This window comes from Xenopus laevis, chromosome 7S (genome assembly GCF_017654675.1).
Source record: "Xenopus laevis strain J_2021 chromosome 7S, Xenopus_laevis_v10.1, whole genome shotgun sequence".
Taxonomy (NCBI): domain Eukaryota; kingdom Metazoa; phylum Chordata; class Amphibia; order Anura; family Pipidae; genus Xenopus; species Xenopus laevis.
In genome coordinates this window covers 31,623,488-31,641,192 of record NC_054384.1, presented here as the reverse complement: position 1 = coordinate 31,641,192, position 17,705 = coordinate 31,623,488, and the positions used below count along the sequence as shown (strand labels likewise).

The 17,705-nt window shown below is 38.9% G+C and overlaps 2 protein-coding genes across 3 annotated transcripts in view; both read left to right on the top strand.

Moving 5' to 3' along the window:
* LOC108697941 (protein FAM135A-like) overlaps nucleotides 1–9,470 on the top strand; it is a 34,956-nt gene extending 25,486 nt beyond the window's left edge. The window contains exons 6-25 of one of the 2 annotated variants that reach the window (XR_005962946.1): nucleotides 535–702; nucleotides 814–931; nucleotides 1,558–1,711; nucleotides 3,054–3,103; nucleotides 3,254–3,388; nucleotides 3,485–3,558; nucleotides 3,817–3,959; nucleotides 4,151–4,301; nucleotides 4,493–4,641; nucleotides 4,751–4,836; nucleotides 5,219–5,316; nucleotides 6,322–6,401; nucleotides 6,493–6,561; nucleotides 6,656–6,747; nucleotides 7,248–7,342; nucleotides 7,424–7,575; nucleotides 7,877–7,978; nucleotides 8,291–8,404; nucleotides 8,741–9,035; nucleotides 9,139–9,470. Coding sequence is in view for 1 of the 2 variants with exons in the window: in XM_041571095.1 (XP_041427029.1) it covers nucleotides 535–702; nucleotides 814–931; nucleotides 1,558–1,711; nucleotides 3,054–3,103; nucleotides 3,254–3,388; nucleotides 3,485–3,558; nucleotides 3,817–3,959; nucleotides 4,151–4,301; nucleotides 4,493–4,641; nucleotides 4,751–4,836; nucleotides 5,219–5,316; nucleotides 6,322–6,401; nucleotides 6,493–6,561; nucleotides 6,656–6,747; nucleotides 7,248–7,342; nucleotides 7,424–7,575; nucleotides 7,877–7,978; nucleotides 8,291–8,404; nucleotides 8,741–8,946 (2,236 nt within the window). In the remaining variant the exon portion in view is untranslated. Of the gene's footprint in view, nucleotides 1–534; nucleotides 703–813; nucleotides 932–1,557; nucleotides 1,712–3,053; nucleotides 3,104–3,253; nucleotides 3,389–3,484; nucleotides 3,559–3,816; nucleotides 3,960–4,150; nucleotides 4,302–4,492; nucleotides 4,642–4,750; nucleotides 4,837–5,218; nucleotides 5,317–6,321; nucleotides 6,402–6,492; nucleotides 6,562–6,655; nucleotides 6,748–7,247; nucleotides 7,343–7,423; nucleotides 7,576–7,876; nucleotides 7,979–8,290; nucleotides 8,405–8,740 lie in introns of both variants that reach the window. The other variant, XM_041571095.1, reaches the window with a different exon arrangement.
* A 5,582-nt stretch (nucleotides 9,471–15,052) lies between these two features.
* ndufb8.S (NADH:ubiquinone oxidoreductase subunit B8 S homeolog) overlaps nucleotides 15,053–17,705 on the top strand; it is a 13,308-nt gene continuing 10,655 nt past the window's right edge. The window contains exons 1-2 of the mRNA XM_018227578.2: nucleotides 15,053–15,213; nucleotides 17,260–17,386. Coding sequence (XP_018083067.1) covers nucleotides 15,093–15,213; nucleotides 17,260–17,386 — 248 coding nt within the window. The 5' untranslated portion in view covers nucleotides 15,053–15,092. The remainder of the gene's footprint in view (nucleotides 15,214–17,259; nucleotides 17,387–17,705) is intronic.

Sequence of the window (17,705 nt, the reverse complement as noted above, 5' to 3'; positions counted from 1 at the left end):
TGAACCTTGATATATATATGAGCAACAACAAAGTGAGGTGCAATCCTTTCAGGACTCCCAAATAGACTCATTAACGCATAATGAACAAAAAAGGACGAAGGTTATCCGCTCAAAAGAAAAATTCACATGATTTTATTTCATACAAAAACTCAATAAACAAAATATAATAAAGAAAAGAAATTTTGATTATACTTTGATTTTGTGCCCTGATGAAGACCTACTAGGGTCAAAACGTGTAGGGCTTTTGCTTTATTGATTTTATTAAACTTTTGTACAAAATAAAACCACGTGAATTTTACTTTTGAGTGTGCAACCTTCATCCTTTTTTGTACAACCCTTCCAAATGATCCTAAGTGCATATCTGTATATACATACGCACATATACGAACCTATCAATAGACTTGGTTAAGTAGCTGGTATTACTATTCCCTAAAGTAGCATACAATTCTTTCTAATACAATAAAGCCTACAAGACTGATGGGTTAGGGAAATCTGATTTGTCTTTAATACATTGGCCTGTTTTCATTTGAACAGATTAAACAAGCCTAAGGATTTGGTACCATTCTTCAGCCAGGACACAACACTGCACTTTAACCTGCATCAAGGGATTCATGACCACATGAATATAATGTTTAAGTCATTTTCAAAGTCATCGATCGAGGTTCATGCCATGTTGGTTGTATTACAACCCCCACTGAAGAGGTAAGTACATGGATTGTTATTGTCAGCTATAGACATGGCATTTTACTATTCCATTAAGAAATAATATTAATTTCAAGATAATATACACACAAATTGTTGTTATTTTAACAGCTTTTACGAGAAAACCTCAGTAGTCAAAATAATTCCTTGGATCCAAAGGACAAAGACTAAAATACAGAAGTTGAAAAGTGCCATTTTTGGCAAAACCTGCAAAAAGAAATTGTCAAATGTAAGTAATAAACATGGATACTATCTGAACTTTCTACAAGGTAAAACACATTAACCTGAGCAGTATTTTAAGGGGGTTATTTACCGAGGTCCGAATTTTTCTAAGTATTTCTAACATAAAAATCCGATCAACTCCCACTGCCTGAATGGACCTTATTTATCATTAAAAAAGTCAGAAAAATTGGGTCAGGCAAAAATCCGATAACTTCGGAACCTTGCCCGAAAAGTACGGATGGACAACAGCGCAGACACTGGAACCTTCTCCACTGAATTATACAGAACCGCAAGAGCTTTGAGATGCCGGATTTTCAGAGTCAGAATTTTAAGACCATAAGGCTTTAATAAATTCCAGAAAAATTAGTAGTTTTTTTTTTTAGTTTGAAAACTACGAATTATTTGAATTTCAGATATTTGGAGCATAATAAATAACCCCCTAAATGTAAACAATACTTTACAGACAACCCCAGGCCCCCTCTAACAGTCTTTCTCCCTCCCTCCTCCTGAACCCCAACTGTAACGAGTCTCACAATTGCACCATTCTATGTAACTAGCTTAAAATGGCGGGTGGTAGGGTGTCATCTTGTACTGCTTTGTGTCCTGCTTCATGCCTCTGCTTCTCTATTTTAGGTTAAATGTTTTGTGATAAAAGAGAAACAACTGCAGCATGCCTACCGTTTCCATTCAACACTACGGTCCTGCTTGCTGCTTTCCTATGATGGATTCTGCAGATACTTGACCTCCATATCAGAAACGCTGCCTTCCTCATTCAGGCTGGAACTTGGTATTGGATTGCTTCTACTTTGTGTCTCATATTCGGCCAGTTCTTTTAGGTTCAACTTAGTTAATTTAAACGTTGTTCTCTCTCTCTCTGACCACCCACCATCCCAAATTGATAATAGATATTGATGAGTCACTTTAAAACACATTTTTTCCTCTTGGAAATGTACATATAGTTATCCAAAAGTGACCGTAAGTTTACACTCTGGCCTATCTTCTATTTTCTTAGAGTCAATATTACAGCAGAAATAAATGGGACATTATGGTTGTAAAACACCCACTAACTCAGGTCACTAGGAAGCACCACAAGTAGCTGTGCACTATTGCCTACAACTCTAACAAGGCTTTTCTTTTCCATTTTATTGAGATGTTACTTACCTGTGGTGGGTACCAGGTGGTTAGAATTCCCGATTGGACCTTATACATCACTAAAAAAGCACAATTTAATCAGATCAGGGACAAACTTGATAAAATAGAGCAAAAATCCGAATCGTACGATTTTATCGGGGATTTTTTCCAGGAAAGCCTGAATTTTTTAGATTTTTGACCTTAAAGTCCAAAATAGATGAATTTTGGGTTAATTCCAGACCACAGAGGCTTCCCAATAGGATATGGACATCTCCTATTGATTAATATAGAACATCGGCAGGTCTGAGATGCTGTATTTTTGGATTCTGACTTTTTCCATCCTCTGGGTTTAATAAATCTCGGAAAAAAAATTCCACCAGAAATTGCGATTTTATATATATATATATATATATATATATATATATATATATATATATATATATATATATATATATATTTTAGTAAAAAAACTAACTTTTTGCGTTTTTGGCATTCAGACTTTGATAAATAACCACTGTAGTGTGTCGTAGCCTTTAAAGGCAAAGTTAAAGAATTATTACTTGAAGGAAAACATGTGGGTTAATGTAATAAGCTATTTTAAAATTTGAACCATGTCATAGCAAGTATTCACAGGCTTGATATTTAACTGGTAACCAGTAAATGGGACATTTTCTTTGGTTACTATGGCTTAGTAGACCTGCTGCAAATGTTTATTACATTACCCCTTTGCTTTCTAAATTCCCTTGTAGAGGTACTCCCAAGAACTAACATCGTTATTTCCCAAAGTATTCTTAGAGTCTTCTGGCATACCATTCCTATACCTATAGGCTATCATTCCCTCAGTCTGATCCACTCTATTTTTTATATCACAGGGGCAAGTCAAGAGGGAAAGGGAATACGATCAGATTCAATTGTTAGCTATAAAAAACATTATTTTGAATTGTAATATAATGCCATTGTTTCACTGCTCATTTACATGGTCTTTGTTTCCTCCTCAGAAAAACTTGATATAAAAGCCCGGCTCAGCGAGTTTTCTGACAAAGTGACGGTAGGTTTGCTCACTGCTTATTTCATGATATAATACCAACTTTCCACCCCAAACTGGTTTCTTTATAATATTGGGGTTTTAAAAAGTACTTTACATACTGTAGTCTCCATATTTATACAATGTGTCAATTATTGAATATTTTAAAAACAGGAAATGGAAGACCTCGATGATGTGGCGGAAGCAATAAATGCCAGCCTAATCCAGCTATCAGCCGAACTTCTAAATCTGTGGGGAACATTTCTTCAAGTCTCCTTGGAGAATAAACTATTGCAGCAGAAAATGAAGGCAAGAAACACGCTGAATAGCACTTAATCTTCAGTTTACACCGCCTTTATCTCTCACGGTAGTGCTTATCAACTGTGTCTATTTACTGTTTTATAGAATGAAAACTTCAAAAATTTGTTCTTTTCTACTGAGCATCTGAGACAAGAAGCTGTTTTATATGATGAGAAAACGTGAGTACAATGGTTTTTCTTTAAATATCTATGTTTAGAGAAAGTCTGTTGTCATCTGATTTTCTGGGGAATATTGCATTTATGCTCCTTTATGGAAACTATTTATGGTTCCTCTACGGGATGCATTTATATGAAAATGTCATGCCAGTATCAGGTGTTTAAAAGTAATTTGTTGCTATTGGATACTACAGCTTTTTAATGTATTACTGATCTTTGGCCTTGATATATTTCTAAGCAAAAACCCATTTTTCATTGCAGCGTCCAAAGCCATAAACGGATTTATAAAAAAGTAAAAAAAGCTCTAAAAGTCAATGGTCCTCTCGAGTGCCTGGACGAGAACGTGATATTGAAATCTCCTCCCGTTATCTTCGAAGACCGATACTTACACCCTGACGCAATAGGTACGTATGGAAAGAATCCACAGGTGCGGCCTTAGTGTGTGAAGGTTGTTTATTTTATCCTGAAATCCATCCTACCGCATTGTACTATTGAACCATGTAGATTACGTACAGATGCTGATTGAAAGATAATATAATTATTCTATGTATGTGAAGGCATTTCCCTGCTAACATCAAACAATTTTATTTTCTAGATGACTATTCAGAAGATTTTGAATCCTCCGCTTTTGTCTACGCCAAAGATATACGCAGGAGACTTGAATCAATCTGTCCTATCAAAATAACAGACACAGATCATGATTTAAATACTTTCTTTTATAAAATTTCATCTCCGTTAATGCATGGGTAAGTCATGATCCCTACCAAATATAAATATAATTTGCAGCTTTGTTGATAAGCAACTAACTTTTGAGACTACATTTTGCATAGTCAAAGCTGGTTTATGTGTTTGCATCCAGGATTTTGGATTTTCCCAAGGTTGTCAATTAGTTCTACTGATATCAGTATTAGCCTAAAATATATGTTTTTTCTTTTAGGTTATTTAAAGTCAAAAAAGTACTGAGAGATCAGATATGTATGTCCCTTACTGGTAAATATCCTACTCTGGACCCCAAGAACCTTAATCTGAACATGATGCTAGACGACGGCTCAAATGAAGGGATATCTGTGCATATGAGGATGAGATGTATGTATTGTAATTGCCTTTTTATTATATCTTCTCCTGTGGGGAATATGAATATTGCATATATATTGCCTCAACTTGTATAATAACAATGAACTTATTTTTACCCTAGATATGAATGAAGAGCAAGTAATAATTACCTTTGTATATGGATATCTTGGTGGAAGAACTACTGTCATCGGGCAGCTAGAAAACAAGGTACAGTATATAGGTGGCACTTGGAACAAGAGCCATAACTGAGGCAGAAATGATTGTAGGATATGTTATCCGATTACCCTTTGCTATTTCCTGCATCGCTAGTTATGACAATTGAAACAATATTTTAGAAGCCATATGATTATATGAATTTTAGTATAATCTGGGGAAAGGTGGCTATTGCTTTTGTTTTGTCAGATATTTACAACCCCTTAAATTTAATTTAAATTGTTTTTATTCAATTCACCCCCTATTAGTTGCTAAAGGAAAGGGGTGTTTTAAATATAATTAGAATGCCCAAGGCATTACTGTATGTCTCAGTTTTCAAGGCAATGTTGTGTTTATTTCAAATAATTTCTTATAATATATTTTGTTTTGCTTGTAGCATGAAACTCTGACTAAATACAATTCTTTGGCTAATCGTCTGTTGAGTCAAATTGCAGAAATGAAACAATCTAAGAATCTGGAAATATCCACAATCAGGTAAAGGATGTGAATTTCTATCTGTCTGTACCGATCTACAAAGAGAGAGAGACATCAGTCAGGGCACTGACTATGCACAATATTACATAGAAATATCCACCTGGTCCACTAATTTTGATTATCCAATCAGCAGGTAATATATATTGGTCACCTGTTGGATTAGTTGCTATTGATATTTACATCAGACCAAATTATATCATTATATGTCGCATACAGATATTAACTTTTCTTCTTGTCTGGGTTAAAACTGAGCTACAGTTAGGGGCAGATTCACTAAGGGTCGAATTTCGAAGTTAAAAATACTTCGAAATTCGACCCTCGAATTGAAATCCTTCGACTTCGAATATCGAAGTCGAAGGATTTAGCGCTAAACGTTCGTTCGATCGATCGAAGGATTTTTCGTTCGATCGAACGATTAAATCCTTCGAATCGAACGATTCGAACGATTTTAATCCAACGATCGAAGGAAAATCCTTCGATCAAAAAAAGGTTAGCAAACCTATGGGGACCTTCCCCATAGGCTAACATTGACTTCGGTAGGTTTTATCTGCCGAAGTAGGGGGTCGAAGTTTTTTTTAAAGGGAAAGTACTTCGACTATCGAATGGTCGAATAGTCGAACGATTTTTCGTTCGATTCATTCGATTTCGTTCGTATTCGAACGAATTTAACCAATTCGATGGTCGAAGTACCCAAAAAATACTTCGAAATTCGATTTTTTTTCATTCGAATCCTTCACTCGAGCTTAGTGAATCGGCCCCTTAATAAATGTACATCAAGCAATGTGAGACCCAGCAGTCTAATAGGGCAGAACCTATGTTACCCACATCTAATGTGGACGTATATTTTATATATAGAAATTCATCATATCATTTTCTTACAATATTATCTCATAGAGTAAAATTGCAACAACACCCCCATTGAACATTAACAAATAATATTGCTGCTATTTTGTGTTTCAATGGACGGTTTTACTTGACCCAACATTGTGTGTTTTTATTGTGCAGATTATTCCATGAAACTAGCAAGAAGAAACTCATTTGGAAGCAAAATATACAGACACCAAAAGGGTTTAGGAAGTCTACTGGTGAGTTTAATAATGATTTTTCCATTAGATTTTGAAGGAAAGAGGACATTACTTTGATAATATTGATTTATTCTATTTTATTTTATCGTAGCTCCCAAAGAGAAGTCCAGTAGTGAATATGATGGAACACATCTAATAGTTTGTGTACACGGCATGGGTGGTAAGTAAAATATTTTAAGATTGGATTCTGACACCAACCCTGGGGGTTTTATAGAAATATAATGTTAAAAGAAATGTCTTTGTTTGTACTCTAGGTTCCGAAGATGATCTTCAATTTTTAACAAGTTATATTGAGTCTGGAGTAACGCATGGGACTATCAACTTCCTCATGTCTAAGTACAACATGGTATGTATCCTGAAACGTCTGTGCATCTAGTTCTGAGGAGGTCATCTCCATTCCTAGCTGACATTGTTCAAACATTATATTGATTTAAGGTCAATGTCAACTAACAGGCAAAGATTTTTAAATGTAACCAATGTATCCTTTTATTAATAGTATTTTATTAGTTTATTGATGATTAATAGGAAATAATCAGTTCCAGTGGTTCCATAAACATCATTTGGATATATTCCTGTAACAAATTGACCCTATTGTAGATCGATCCATGCAAAATAAATTCTACGGGGGTTGATAACCAAAAATATATAGAAAAATATTGTTAAATTGCATTACAAAAGGTCTTAGAAGATTATTTTGCTGATTGTTAGCAGAAAGGCCCTTCATTCTATGTTATTTTATAGGTAGTGTGGCAACTATAATGTTTGCATTAGTGCCGGTCTCTGTGCATGTCTTGCTTTAATTCAGATGCAATATTTATTGTGTTTTGTTTTGTATTTTCTTTACAGAATGGCACTGATAATATTGATTCTTTGGCCAGGGGACTCCTAACTGAAATAGTCCAGCATATAACAATGCAAAAGCTCGTTATTTCCAGGATCAGGTAAAGGAGTTTGCAAACATCTCTATACTTATAAATATGTGTGATTTTTTAAATAGTAATGTTACTTTTCTCTCCCCGCAGCTTTATTGGCTTTTCTTTAGGCAGTGTAATTATACGTGCAACTCTGTGCAGACCTGAATTTGATGCCTTCCTTGGAAACCTGCACACGTTCCTCTCCTTCGGTGGTCCAAATATGGGCCTCCTGTACCATACCAGCTGTATTGTTAATATGGGTAAGGGTTTAATGGCTACATTGTTATATTTTTATATAGATTAGAAATATTACAAACAACAAGAAATATATGTATTTGGATTTAACCATGCTTAATTTACATCACGTACAAGATAATATATTATAATGACAGGTCAAAAATGTAAAATTAATTGGGAAAGTTCATAGCTGTATTTTGGAACTTTTAAGATATTGTGTGTTTCCTGATAATAGATCCCTTACCTGTAGCTGCAATTCAGCTAACTTTAGCATCCTTTTTATTATAATACAGTTGATAAATATATGCATGTCTTTTGTTATAGGTATGCGGTATCTGCAGGGTTCTGACTCCCTATCACAGCTGGCATTCAAAGATCACAGAGACCCAAGACAAACGTTCCTCTACAAACTGAGCCAGCAAACAGGTAAGATATATGACCCCTTTTTCTTATTGATTTCCCCCCAAATAAAGCTTTTGTGATTTAATTGTTTTATTAGAACCTTTTGCAAACTATTTCAACCATTCATAACCAGAGGGGGAGTATTTTAAGATATTTGCAGATCTTAAAGTGCAGCCACTATGGACCTGACATGGACCCAATACTTTTACATTGCAAAATATTGATTTGTAATGTATATTATTGAAAGTGTTGCGCCCACGATTTCATGGAAGATGTATCTGTATTGATGTCTTAACATTGTTCTGGAATCTCACGCTGAATATTGTTGTATTACAGGGTTGGAGCGCTTCAAGAATGTGGTTCTAGTGAGCTCGTTAAAGGATTACTATGTTCCTTATCACTCCGCTCGTATTGAAATGTGCAAAGCTGCTATGAAGAGAAATGCGTTAGGTAAGGGTCTCACTGCTGAATTGAGTGCATGTAACATTGAAGCAGTAGCCAGTTCTCCACCAGCCAAGACTCCAGTTCCCACAATGCCTTGCACACTGCTCCCGTTCTTCACAGGTTTGATATAGAACATACAGCAGATTAAGGAAACTGGACCTCTTGGCTGGAGGATTGTTGAGCCCTGTTAAATAGTTCTAGCTGTACATTTATTAAAAGGCTCTTTGGCACATTAAGAAGGTGCACAAGTCTTTGCTGGATAAATCCAAGGTCATTCTTTTTTGCTGTAATATGAAGGCTACCGTGTATTTATTAACAATGTACTGCTGTTTCCTTTTTTAGGGAAAGTTTATAGAGAGATGCTCCACAACATCCTCGAGCCTGTTATAAACAACAAGAACTGCAATTTCGTGAGATACGAAGTTGGTTTTGATCTGCCCATATCATTCCAGTCTGTCACTGGAGTTCTGGGCCACTGTTCATTAATTATATCTAGCCAATTTTTGGAAAACTTCTTTCAAAATGCTGGCCTGAAGTATTTCAAATAGAAAAAATATGATGCCGGACATATTTAATACGAGTACCAGAGACATCGAGTTGCAGAACCTTTTGTACCGTCTTGCACAATGAACTAATGGTGAGATTTATATCTGATTGTGTGGGCTATTCCATGTAGAGTCTGTTTTATTCAACCTCTCATATACATTAATATACTGACATAGACTTATTCTAATCTACAGATATCATCTACAGTACGATGCCGATATTATAAACCTGGCCTATAAGCAAGAAGAAGATAAACCTTAAGAGACCGAATAGGCTAATTTATCAAAAATCTAATTTGTGAGGTTTAGAGTTTTTTTTTCTTCTGCTTCGGAGAAACTCACAATATAAAAAAACTCAAATGGTTACCTATGTATGGAAAAATCCGAATGTAAAAAACACAATTGAATGCAATTGTGAAAAAAAACTCAAATATCTCAAATATTTTGAGTTTATAGGCTTACAGAAATCAAAATTGTGAGTTTAGAAACTCGAAAACTCAAACTAAAACTCAAACGCTCACAGTAAGGGCAGAGACACACTCGGGGAGATTAGTTGCCCATCTACAAATCAAAAATCAAATTAGTGAGGTTTAGAGTTTTTTTTCTTATGCTTCGAAGAAACTCCCAATATAAAAAAAATCAATTGTTTGCCTATGTATGGAAAAAAATTGAATGTAAAAAGCACGATTGAATGCAATCGTGAAAAAAACTCGAATATCTCAAATATTTCGAGGCTAATTTATCAAAAATCTAATTTGTGAAGTTTAGAGGTTTTTTTCTTCTGCTTCGAAGAAACTCACAATATAAAAAAAATCAATTGTTTGCCTATGTTTGAAAAAATCTGAATGTAAAAAACACAATTGAATGCAATCATGAAAAAAACTCGAATATCTAAAATATTTCGAGTTTATAGGCTTACAGAACTCAAAATTGGGAGTTTAGAAATGTGAAAACTCGAATTAAAACTCAAACTCTCACTAGAATCTAAATGCCCGGTGTGATGACACTCCTTGTGAGGCAACTTCGGAAAATCAAGTCAAGTGGTCAAATCAAGTCAAGTGGATTTTGTTGTCATTTCAGCCATATACAGTAAATACAGTACATAGTAGAAACGAAATGGCGTTCCTCCAGAACCCCCCGGTGCTATACAACAACTCTAGTACACGGTCATGCTGGGCAAAGTGGACTTTTCAGTTCTTTATGAATATATGAAAATGAAGCCAGTGCAAAGGTAGTTCGGGAAGATTAGTGCTGAAGAAGAGACTATTTGTCAACGGGGTGACTGAATCTCCCCGAATCTCCACGTGTGTCTCTGCCCTTAAAGAATGGCTTGAATTTTGCCTAGGACAACTATAATCAACTTCTACAGGACCTTGCCAGCTTTTAAATGCAGCTTTTTAGATTAGTTTTTTTTTTCCTTAATAAATACCATAATAAATACCAGACATTGGAGTTTCTGAAAATATAATTCTTATTTGTGAGTTTTTGTATGGTTTCTATGTATCTGTAACCTTGTTATGAGCTATGGGGCCCTGTCTAAAGGCCAGTTAGGGGAGAGATTTTGGGTGAGCACTTATTTGTGTCCTGGGTTCCCCTGGAACTATAGCAGGGTGACTGTTACCCCAATGTTTCTATTCCTAACAATGGCAGATTTGGGGCACCAGGTGTTCTGTGAGTTATTCTTTATATTTAAGTACATGCATAGACCGCATCAGGGATAACTTTTAAAAAGAGACACAGATGGAGCAAACTTGCAGGCTATTCAATGCCAGTACAGTATTGCTGTACTCACTGCCTATACAGGGCTCTGTGCTGTGAATAAACTCTCAGGGAGCAAGTGAATAAATGGTATTTCATCAGGTATAGAGTCCAAAAAATCTGACCCTTTGAAATAGATATACATCCCTAGGATACTGTGATGCTCTAGGGGAGGAACTTGTTTGGAGCAGGAAGTACTCAAGTCTCATCCCATGTCAACTCATGTCTCTCTCTTCCCAGCCCAATGAAACTATTATTTCTGCTCATGATGGTTATCGGCTATTAGATATCATTTTTATTTGCACATCTTCTACTGTGTATAACAGTCTCTGTTATGTATAGGGATGTAGCGAACGGCGGAAAAAATGTTCGCGAACATATTCGCGAACTTGCGACAAAACATGCGAATAGTTCGCGAACGTCGCGAACCCCATAGACTTCAATGGGAAGGCGAATTTTAAAAGCTAGAAAAGACATTTCTGGCCAGAAAAATGATTTTAAAGTTGTTTAAAGGGTGCAACGACCTGGACAGTGGCATGCCAGAGGGGGATCAAGGGCAAAAATGTATCTGAAAAATCCATTGTTGACACAGCGCTGCGTTTTGTGCTGTAAAGGGCAGAAATCACACTACGTCACTCAGGTGATGTTTCTGGACACGGAATGTGAAAAAGCTCACACAGCTAGGTGGCACTTGGTTAAAGACTGGGCAAATAATGCCTGCAAGGGCAACGTATACACTACAGCCGTTGGATACGGAATATATTATTGCTGCTTGAAAAACGTCACTCGGGTGGTGTTTCTGGAGACGGTATTATTATTGATATTTAGACAGCTAGGTGGCAGTTGTTTGAAGAACAGATGCAGATGAGAGATCAGCAGCAGGACAGACAGCTGCCCACAGCAGCTACATACAGAGCACTGCAGTAGAAGGTAGATTACTAGCCAGCAAAGCTACCTAACCTAAAATGTCCCTCAAATCCCTGCAGAGTTCTGTCCCTACAATACAGAGCAGTATCAAGTAGATTACTAGCCAGCAAAGTTACTATCAACTGTCCCTCAAATCACTAACAGCTCTCTCCCTACACTAGCTCTTCCAAGCACACACAGGCAGAATGAAAAAACGCTGCAGGGCTTCAGTTTATATATGGAAGGGGAGTGGTCCAGGGGGTGTGGGGGTGGTCCAGGAGGGAGAGCTTCCTGATTGGCTGCCATGTATCTGCTGGTCTGGGGTGAGAGGGCAAAAATAAGCGCCAGCTAAGGCGAACCCAAATTGGCGAACGTCGCGCGACGTTCGCGAACATTCGCCGAACGCGAATAGTCGATGTTCGCGCGAATTAGTTCGCGGGCGAACAGTCCGCGACATCCCTAGTTATGTATTATTTATGCTCCTATGTATTATTTAAAGGAAGGGAGCAGTTAATACCAGGAGATGAGGCTGACACAACATTTCCTCTTGAACATTTAAAAGTCCATGTAACTGCTGGTAAATAAAATACAGATTCACTTTCATTCTGACTGTAGCTATTTTAAAGGGCCAGGATACGTCTATTTGGCTGGTGGATATAAAAGAAGCGCTGTGTATTAAAATCACATACTGCCCTGTGCAATATAGATACAAACAAAGGCGGTTGTTGTACACTCATGGATTTTCTTCATCCTAATGGGGATATTACATGCACAGTGTGGACAAAGGCATCAATCTACTGAAACAAACATGGTGCTGCCAGATGATATTTAGGTTTTACCCAACCCCCAGTCTCCTTACTAGTGGTAATTGGATAGATTGGTCCTTGAAAGCAAACAAAAGACTGTCCCTCTAAGTTAGTGATCTCCGCCAGAGGCAAAGTAGAAAGTAGTAGAGCCAGACACTACCAGATGAACAGCAAAACATTTATGAACACAACATTTTCGGGCAAAGCCCTTTTTCAAGTGTTATCCACAGAGTACCCCACCTTACAATTCAATAGACATAGTCACACCCACCATGTGCAATGATTGGAATGAGCCACTGCTATAGGGAGTAGACTTAATTAGCCTAGCCCCTGGTGAAACACATACCATACCAAAATATGTGAAGGTATAATAGTAATCACCAGTGTCTCATGAGCCACATCAACATGTTAATCACCAAGCCCTTGGATGTTTCTCTTATTGGCCTCTAAGCAGGTGCTTGTGTTTGAATTCGAGGATTGGAGACAATTTGTTGTTGCATAAAAGCCATATGTACCTCCATACTGAGCTTCTTGTAGGCTGACAGTCCACAGAGGGGCTACAAAATGGACACTCACAATAAAAAAGAAGCACTGTGTATTAAAACCACACGGTGCTCTGGGTTACACATACTGTCATGTGCAGGGTTGCCATCAGGGGGGATTTGTAGGAGGCCCCAAGGGTAAGGGGGCCCGGTCACACCTCACTTTCTTGATTAGCTGGGCCCCCTGCTTTCTGAGAGCTGCTGACTTCGGGAAGGCAGGGCGGGAGCACAAGGGGAGGTATCTTCTGTCCATTACTTCCCCTTATTGTCACTGAGTTTAAGTCCCAGGTGAGCTGCTCAGGGATTGGATAGCTTAGGTTTGAACTTCTCCTCCAGCTCATCCAATCACCATGCAGCTTTACCAGGACTTGAAATTCTGTGACCAAAAAATGCAGCCACCTGTGCTCCCCTCCTCCCTTCTGTAGTTGGCAGCTCACTGACAGCAGGTGGGCCACACTAATGAAGCAAGTGTAACATGGCAGGGCCCCCCTAAAGGTAACCTTTGAGGTCCCTGTTGTGTGGTGGGGCCCTGGGCACCAAATTGTTTTTAAACTTCTGGGGGGGCAAGTTTTTTTACATGGACGTTTAAGGGGGGCCTGGACACCAATTTTCTTATAACGTGGGGGGGGCCTGACCACCAATTTTTTTTCTCCATGTGGTGGTAACCATAGCCACCAATGTTTTTTTTTTAAGTGTGTGGTGGGGGTGGACCTGTGGGGTGGGGAGGGCAGACCTGTAGGTGGGGCTTGTGGTGGGCGCAGCCCAGGGGGCCTAGAAATTTTTTTTGTATGGGGCCCTGCGATTTCTGATGGTGGCCCTGGGTATAGATTGTAACTTGATTGAAAGCAATCAGGTGGAATAGAAAATGCCAATGAATATCAGTATATTCTCTAAGTATTTCACTTTAAGGCTTTCTTAAAACACTTGTAGATACTTTATACCAGGGGTCAGCAACCTTTACTATCAAAAGAGCCATTTTGCCCCCTCTTCCACTAAAGATAAATAGTCTGGAGCCGCAAAACATAACACAGTTTATAAACTTTTAAAAGTTGTAACCTTTTTTTAATGTTAACTGTTACAACAACAGAATACAACAAACAGAAGTGCAGTGTGCATGTGTAGGCCTACTTTGAAATAAATTAAACACTGAACAGTCCTATTAAATGCTAGTTTTCATCTATTTAATGTGACTTCTGTTTCTGAAGCTCCATGCTGATTTTCCATCTGTTGTCTTGTGTGTCTTGTCTTGAGTGTGTGACCGCGGTAAGGACCATGATGAATCATCTTGCTGCGGCTCGGTCTTGCCTGTCACTCCTGGGACGTCTATACAGCCCTGGCGGCTGGCGGCTTCCTGAGTGTGATACCGCGGTAAGCTGACCGTTAGTTTACCGCGGTCGCACACTCAAGAAGCCGCCAGCAGGTGTGAGGGCTGTATAGACGACGTGACAGGCAAAGCCGCAAGACCGAGCCGCAGCAAGCAGGATAAAGAGCCGTGAGGCTCTGGAGCATCAGGTTGCCACCTTTTATAATTTCTTTTACCGGCTGCTGGGGGGCGGGGCCTCAAAAGGGGCGGACGTGACGTCAAAAGTGGCGGGGCGTGACGTCAAATGGGGCGGGGTCACGCGACGGAGACCCGCGGACGCTAAAAGAGGCAAAGAAAAAGGTAAGTTCCAGAGGATTGGGGGCAGGCCGAGGGCTCCTTTTGATCGTATTACAAATTTACCGGCAGCTACATTGCCGGTAAATTTGTAATACTGGCCCCGGCCTTGGCAGGTATTTTACCGGCTAGGCCGGTAAAATACCGGCCAGGTGGCAACCCTACGGGTTGCCTACCCCTGCTTTATACAATATAATAAACACATGCACTGTATAAATGATGATGATATATAGCAGAGCTACGTTATTTGAGTAATAAAGCAATAACAATAAATGTGTAGCAATCAATTTGTTTTATAGATGGAGTCGTCTAATCTCTCTCAGAAAATGTGCCTGTGTCCAAAATATGATCTCACATGCGCCTACGCTCTTCTGTGATTCAGTTTGACCCTACTTAAACGGGGTTGCGCTTTCTAGTTGGGATTGGTCTTTGCAGGGCACTGTACTGGCGCCTGCGCAGTTGGGGGGTGTACAGCAGGGAATGATGGCGGCTCTCAGTGCCCGCTGGGTGACAGGACTGACCCGCAGAGCCGCCTTTGGAGCGTGTTCCGGAAGCAGGGATCATGCTGCTTCGCTGGTGCAGAGATCGGCCGTGAGAGCAGGTTGGTGGCATGTGTAGCGGTGGGCGGCAGACTTGCTGAAAGGAAGGATTTTATAGATTGTCTCTGGGGATAGAGTCACCTTCACATACTGGGTTGGCTTCAGAGAGCGGACCCGGTGCTCTCCGCACACTTACAGTGTAGTATAAGTAACATTGACATTTAGTGACTTGTGGCGTGGAATAAAACGCTTCAGAGAGAATGCCAAGGCGTTACCATAATATTTAAACATGTTGTGATGTGTTTCCCAGTATAATTCAACTTTGCTTTGCTGCTTGAAGTTTTCCTTTTCCCTTATTTGCCTGGGTTTTGTCCCTTACAGTCAGCTTCGTTGAGTTCTCATATAATAGTTTGTGAATGTGACAGGGACCAGGTCAGGAGTAAGATTCAAAATGGGCCCTGGCGTTTCAATTACTCAGTGTAACTGTAAATACATGTTACTGTCACCCTTCACTGGTACCAGCTACATGCTTGCTTCACAAACATACATCTAGATTGTATAAACAACCTACCATGGGGCAGATTTACTAAGCGGCAAATTTGCACTAGCGTCAGCTTCGCTCACAGCTCCAGGTGTAGATTCGGCAGGACAACCCTAATTCACTAAAATCCGAAGTTGCGTCCGCAGAACGCTGGTGAAGTTGCACTTGCGTTACTGTGGCAAGCGAAGTTGCGCTAGTGTTGCCTAATTAGCATACATCGGGAAGTTAAAGTTGAACGGACGTATATGTTGCAGCAAATACATTACATTACACAAGTCCAGGGAACCTTAATAAAAGAAAATAGATTTGTTATATTGCCCTACACATGAGCCCAGTGTATAGTTTATGAGCCATATGTTAGGAAATGTAGGGGGGAAGCCGAGTACCCCAGAAAATATTTTACAATCTTTTGCAGCCTATCACCCTGAAAAATGAAAAGTCGCCAGCGTTTTTTGGGGACTTAGAAAATTTTTCAATACATTTTTTGTGGAACTCGTATCTAATCTATTGCACTTCGCCTGGTGTGAGGTGGCGAAGGCAAGTCTGGCGCAAAAATGTAACGTTCAGTAAAATCCGCATCTTAGTGAATTTGCGTAGTTACATCCCTTCGCCAGAACGCAACTTCGTCTGGCGTTACTTCGCCCTTTAGTAAATCTGCCCCCATGTATCCATGGGGCAACCGTTTCCGATAGAGAAGGCATTGGGATACATATTTACATAGAATGTAACAAGCTCTGTAGAGCCATTAATGGCCTTTTAATTGTACTACACATGTTTGGCATTTTATTATGCTAGTTCTGTGCTAAGAACAGAAATTCACATCCCTAATTGCATTTACAGTATACTGTATGTGCCTGTTGGCACTCTTTTTTTCAGGGTTGGACTGGCCCACTGATGCACCGTGAAAGGAACCAAGTCCCATTTGGGACAAAATTAGGGGAAAGATCAAGCCATTTGTGCGGATTGATGCAGTACCATTGAATATCCAGTTGTAGATCATTTGCAGGCTTGCTTCAGGAAGGTGTGGGAAGGCATTTTGTTAATAAACTTGCAATGTCAGGATATTAGTGTAAACACTATGCACCTTTTATTGGGTGTTGGTTATTAGATTTAGGGATGCCCTGAATCCACTATTTTGTATTCGCCGAACTCCCGAATCCTTGGCGAAAGATTCACCGAATACCGAACCGAATTTGAATCCTCATTTGCATATGCAAATCAGTGGTGGGAAGGGAAAAACATTTTTACTTCCTTGTTTTGTTACAAAAAGTCACAGGATTTCCCTCCCCCCAAACTTGCATATGAAAATTTGGATTCGGTTCGGCCGGGCAGAAGGATTCGTCCGAATCCTGCTGAAAAAGGACGAATCCTGGATTCGGTGCATCCCTAATTAGATTAACTGGTTATATAAACATGTATCCCCATTGATCTCATTGTATGCAGGAAAAAGAGCAAAACATGAATTTCAGGCTTTGTTCAGTAGAATGCAATAAATTCCTATGTGCATATATTTGTATTTGTTTTGTCCAATAATTTGGGATTTAGCACATATTTTCTTATTTTGCAGCATCTGGTGTTTCAAAGAATGATTTGCCAGGGCCATATCCAAAGACCCCAGAGGAAAGAGCAACAGCAGCTAAGAAATACAACATGAGGGTGGAAGACTATGAACCCTACCCAGATGATGGAATGGGGTAAATCATTTCTGGGAAGACAGTGGTCACTGTACTTTATGTATTGAACAGATTAAGAATATGGTATTCTATGTATTGATTATTTTGCCATTGTTTTCCTTTGATGCTGGAATAGGAAAGCCTAGGACAGAGAAAGTTATTTATTTATAAGTCATTCCATGTGATCAGAGAGAAACTGAGCTCATTCGTGATATGTAGTTTCTATTCTAAACAGACATAACTGACTCCACAGATTGAAATAACACCATAATACACTTACCATTTCCCAACATCTCTTAGGTTCATATTGTAATGCAAACCCTCCCTCGCCTAGTTCCAT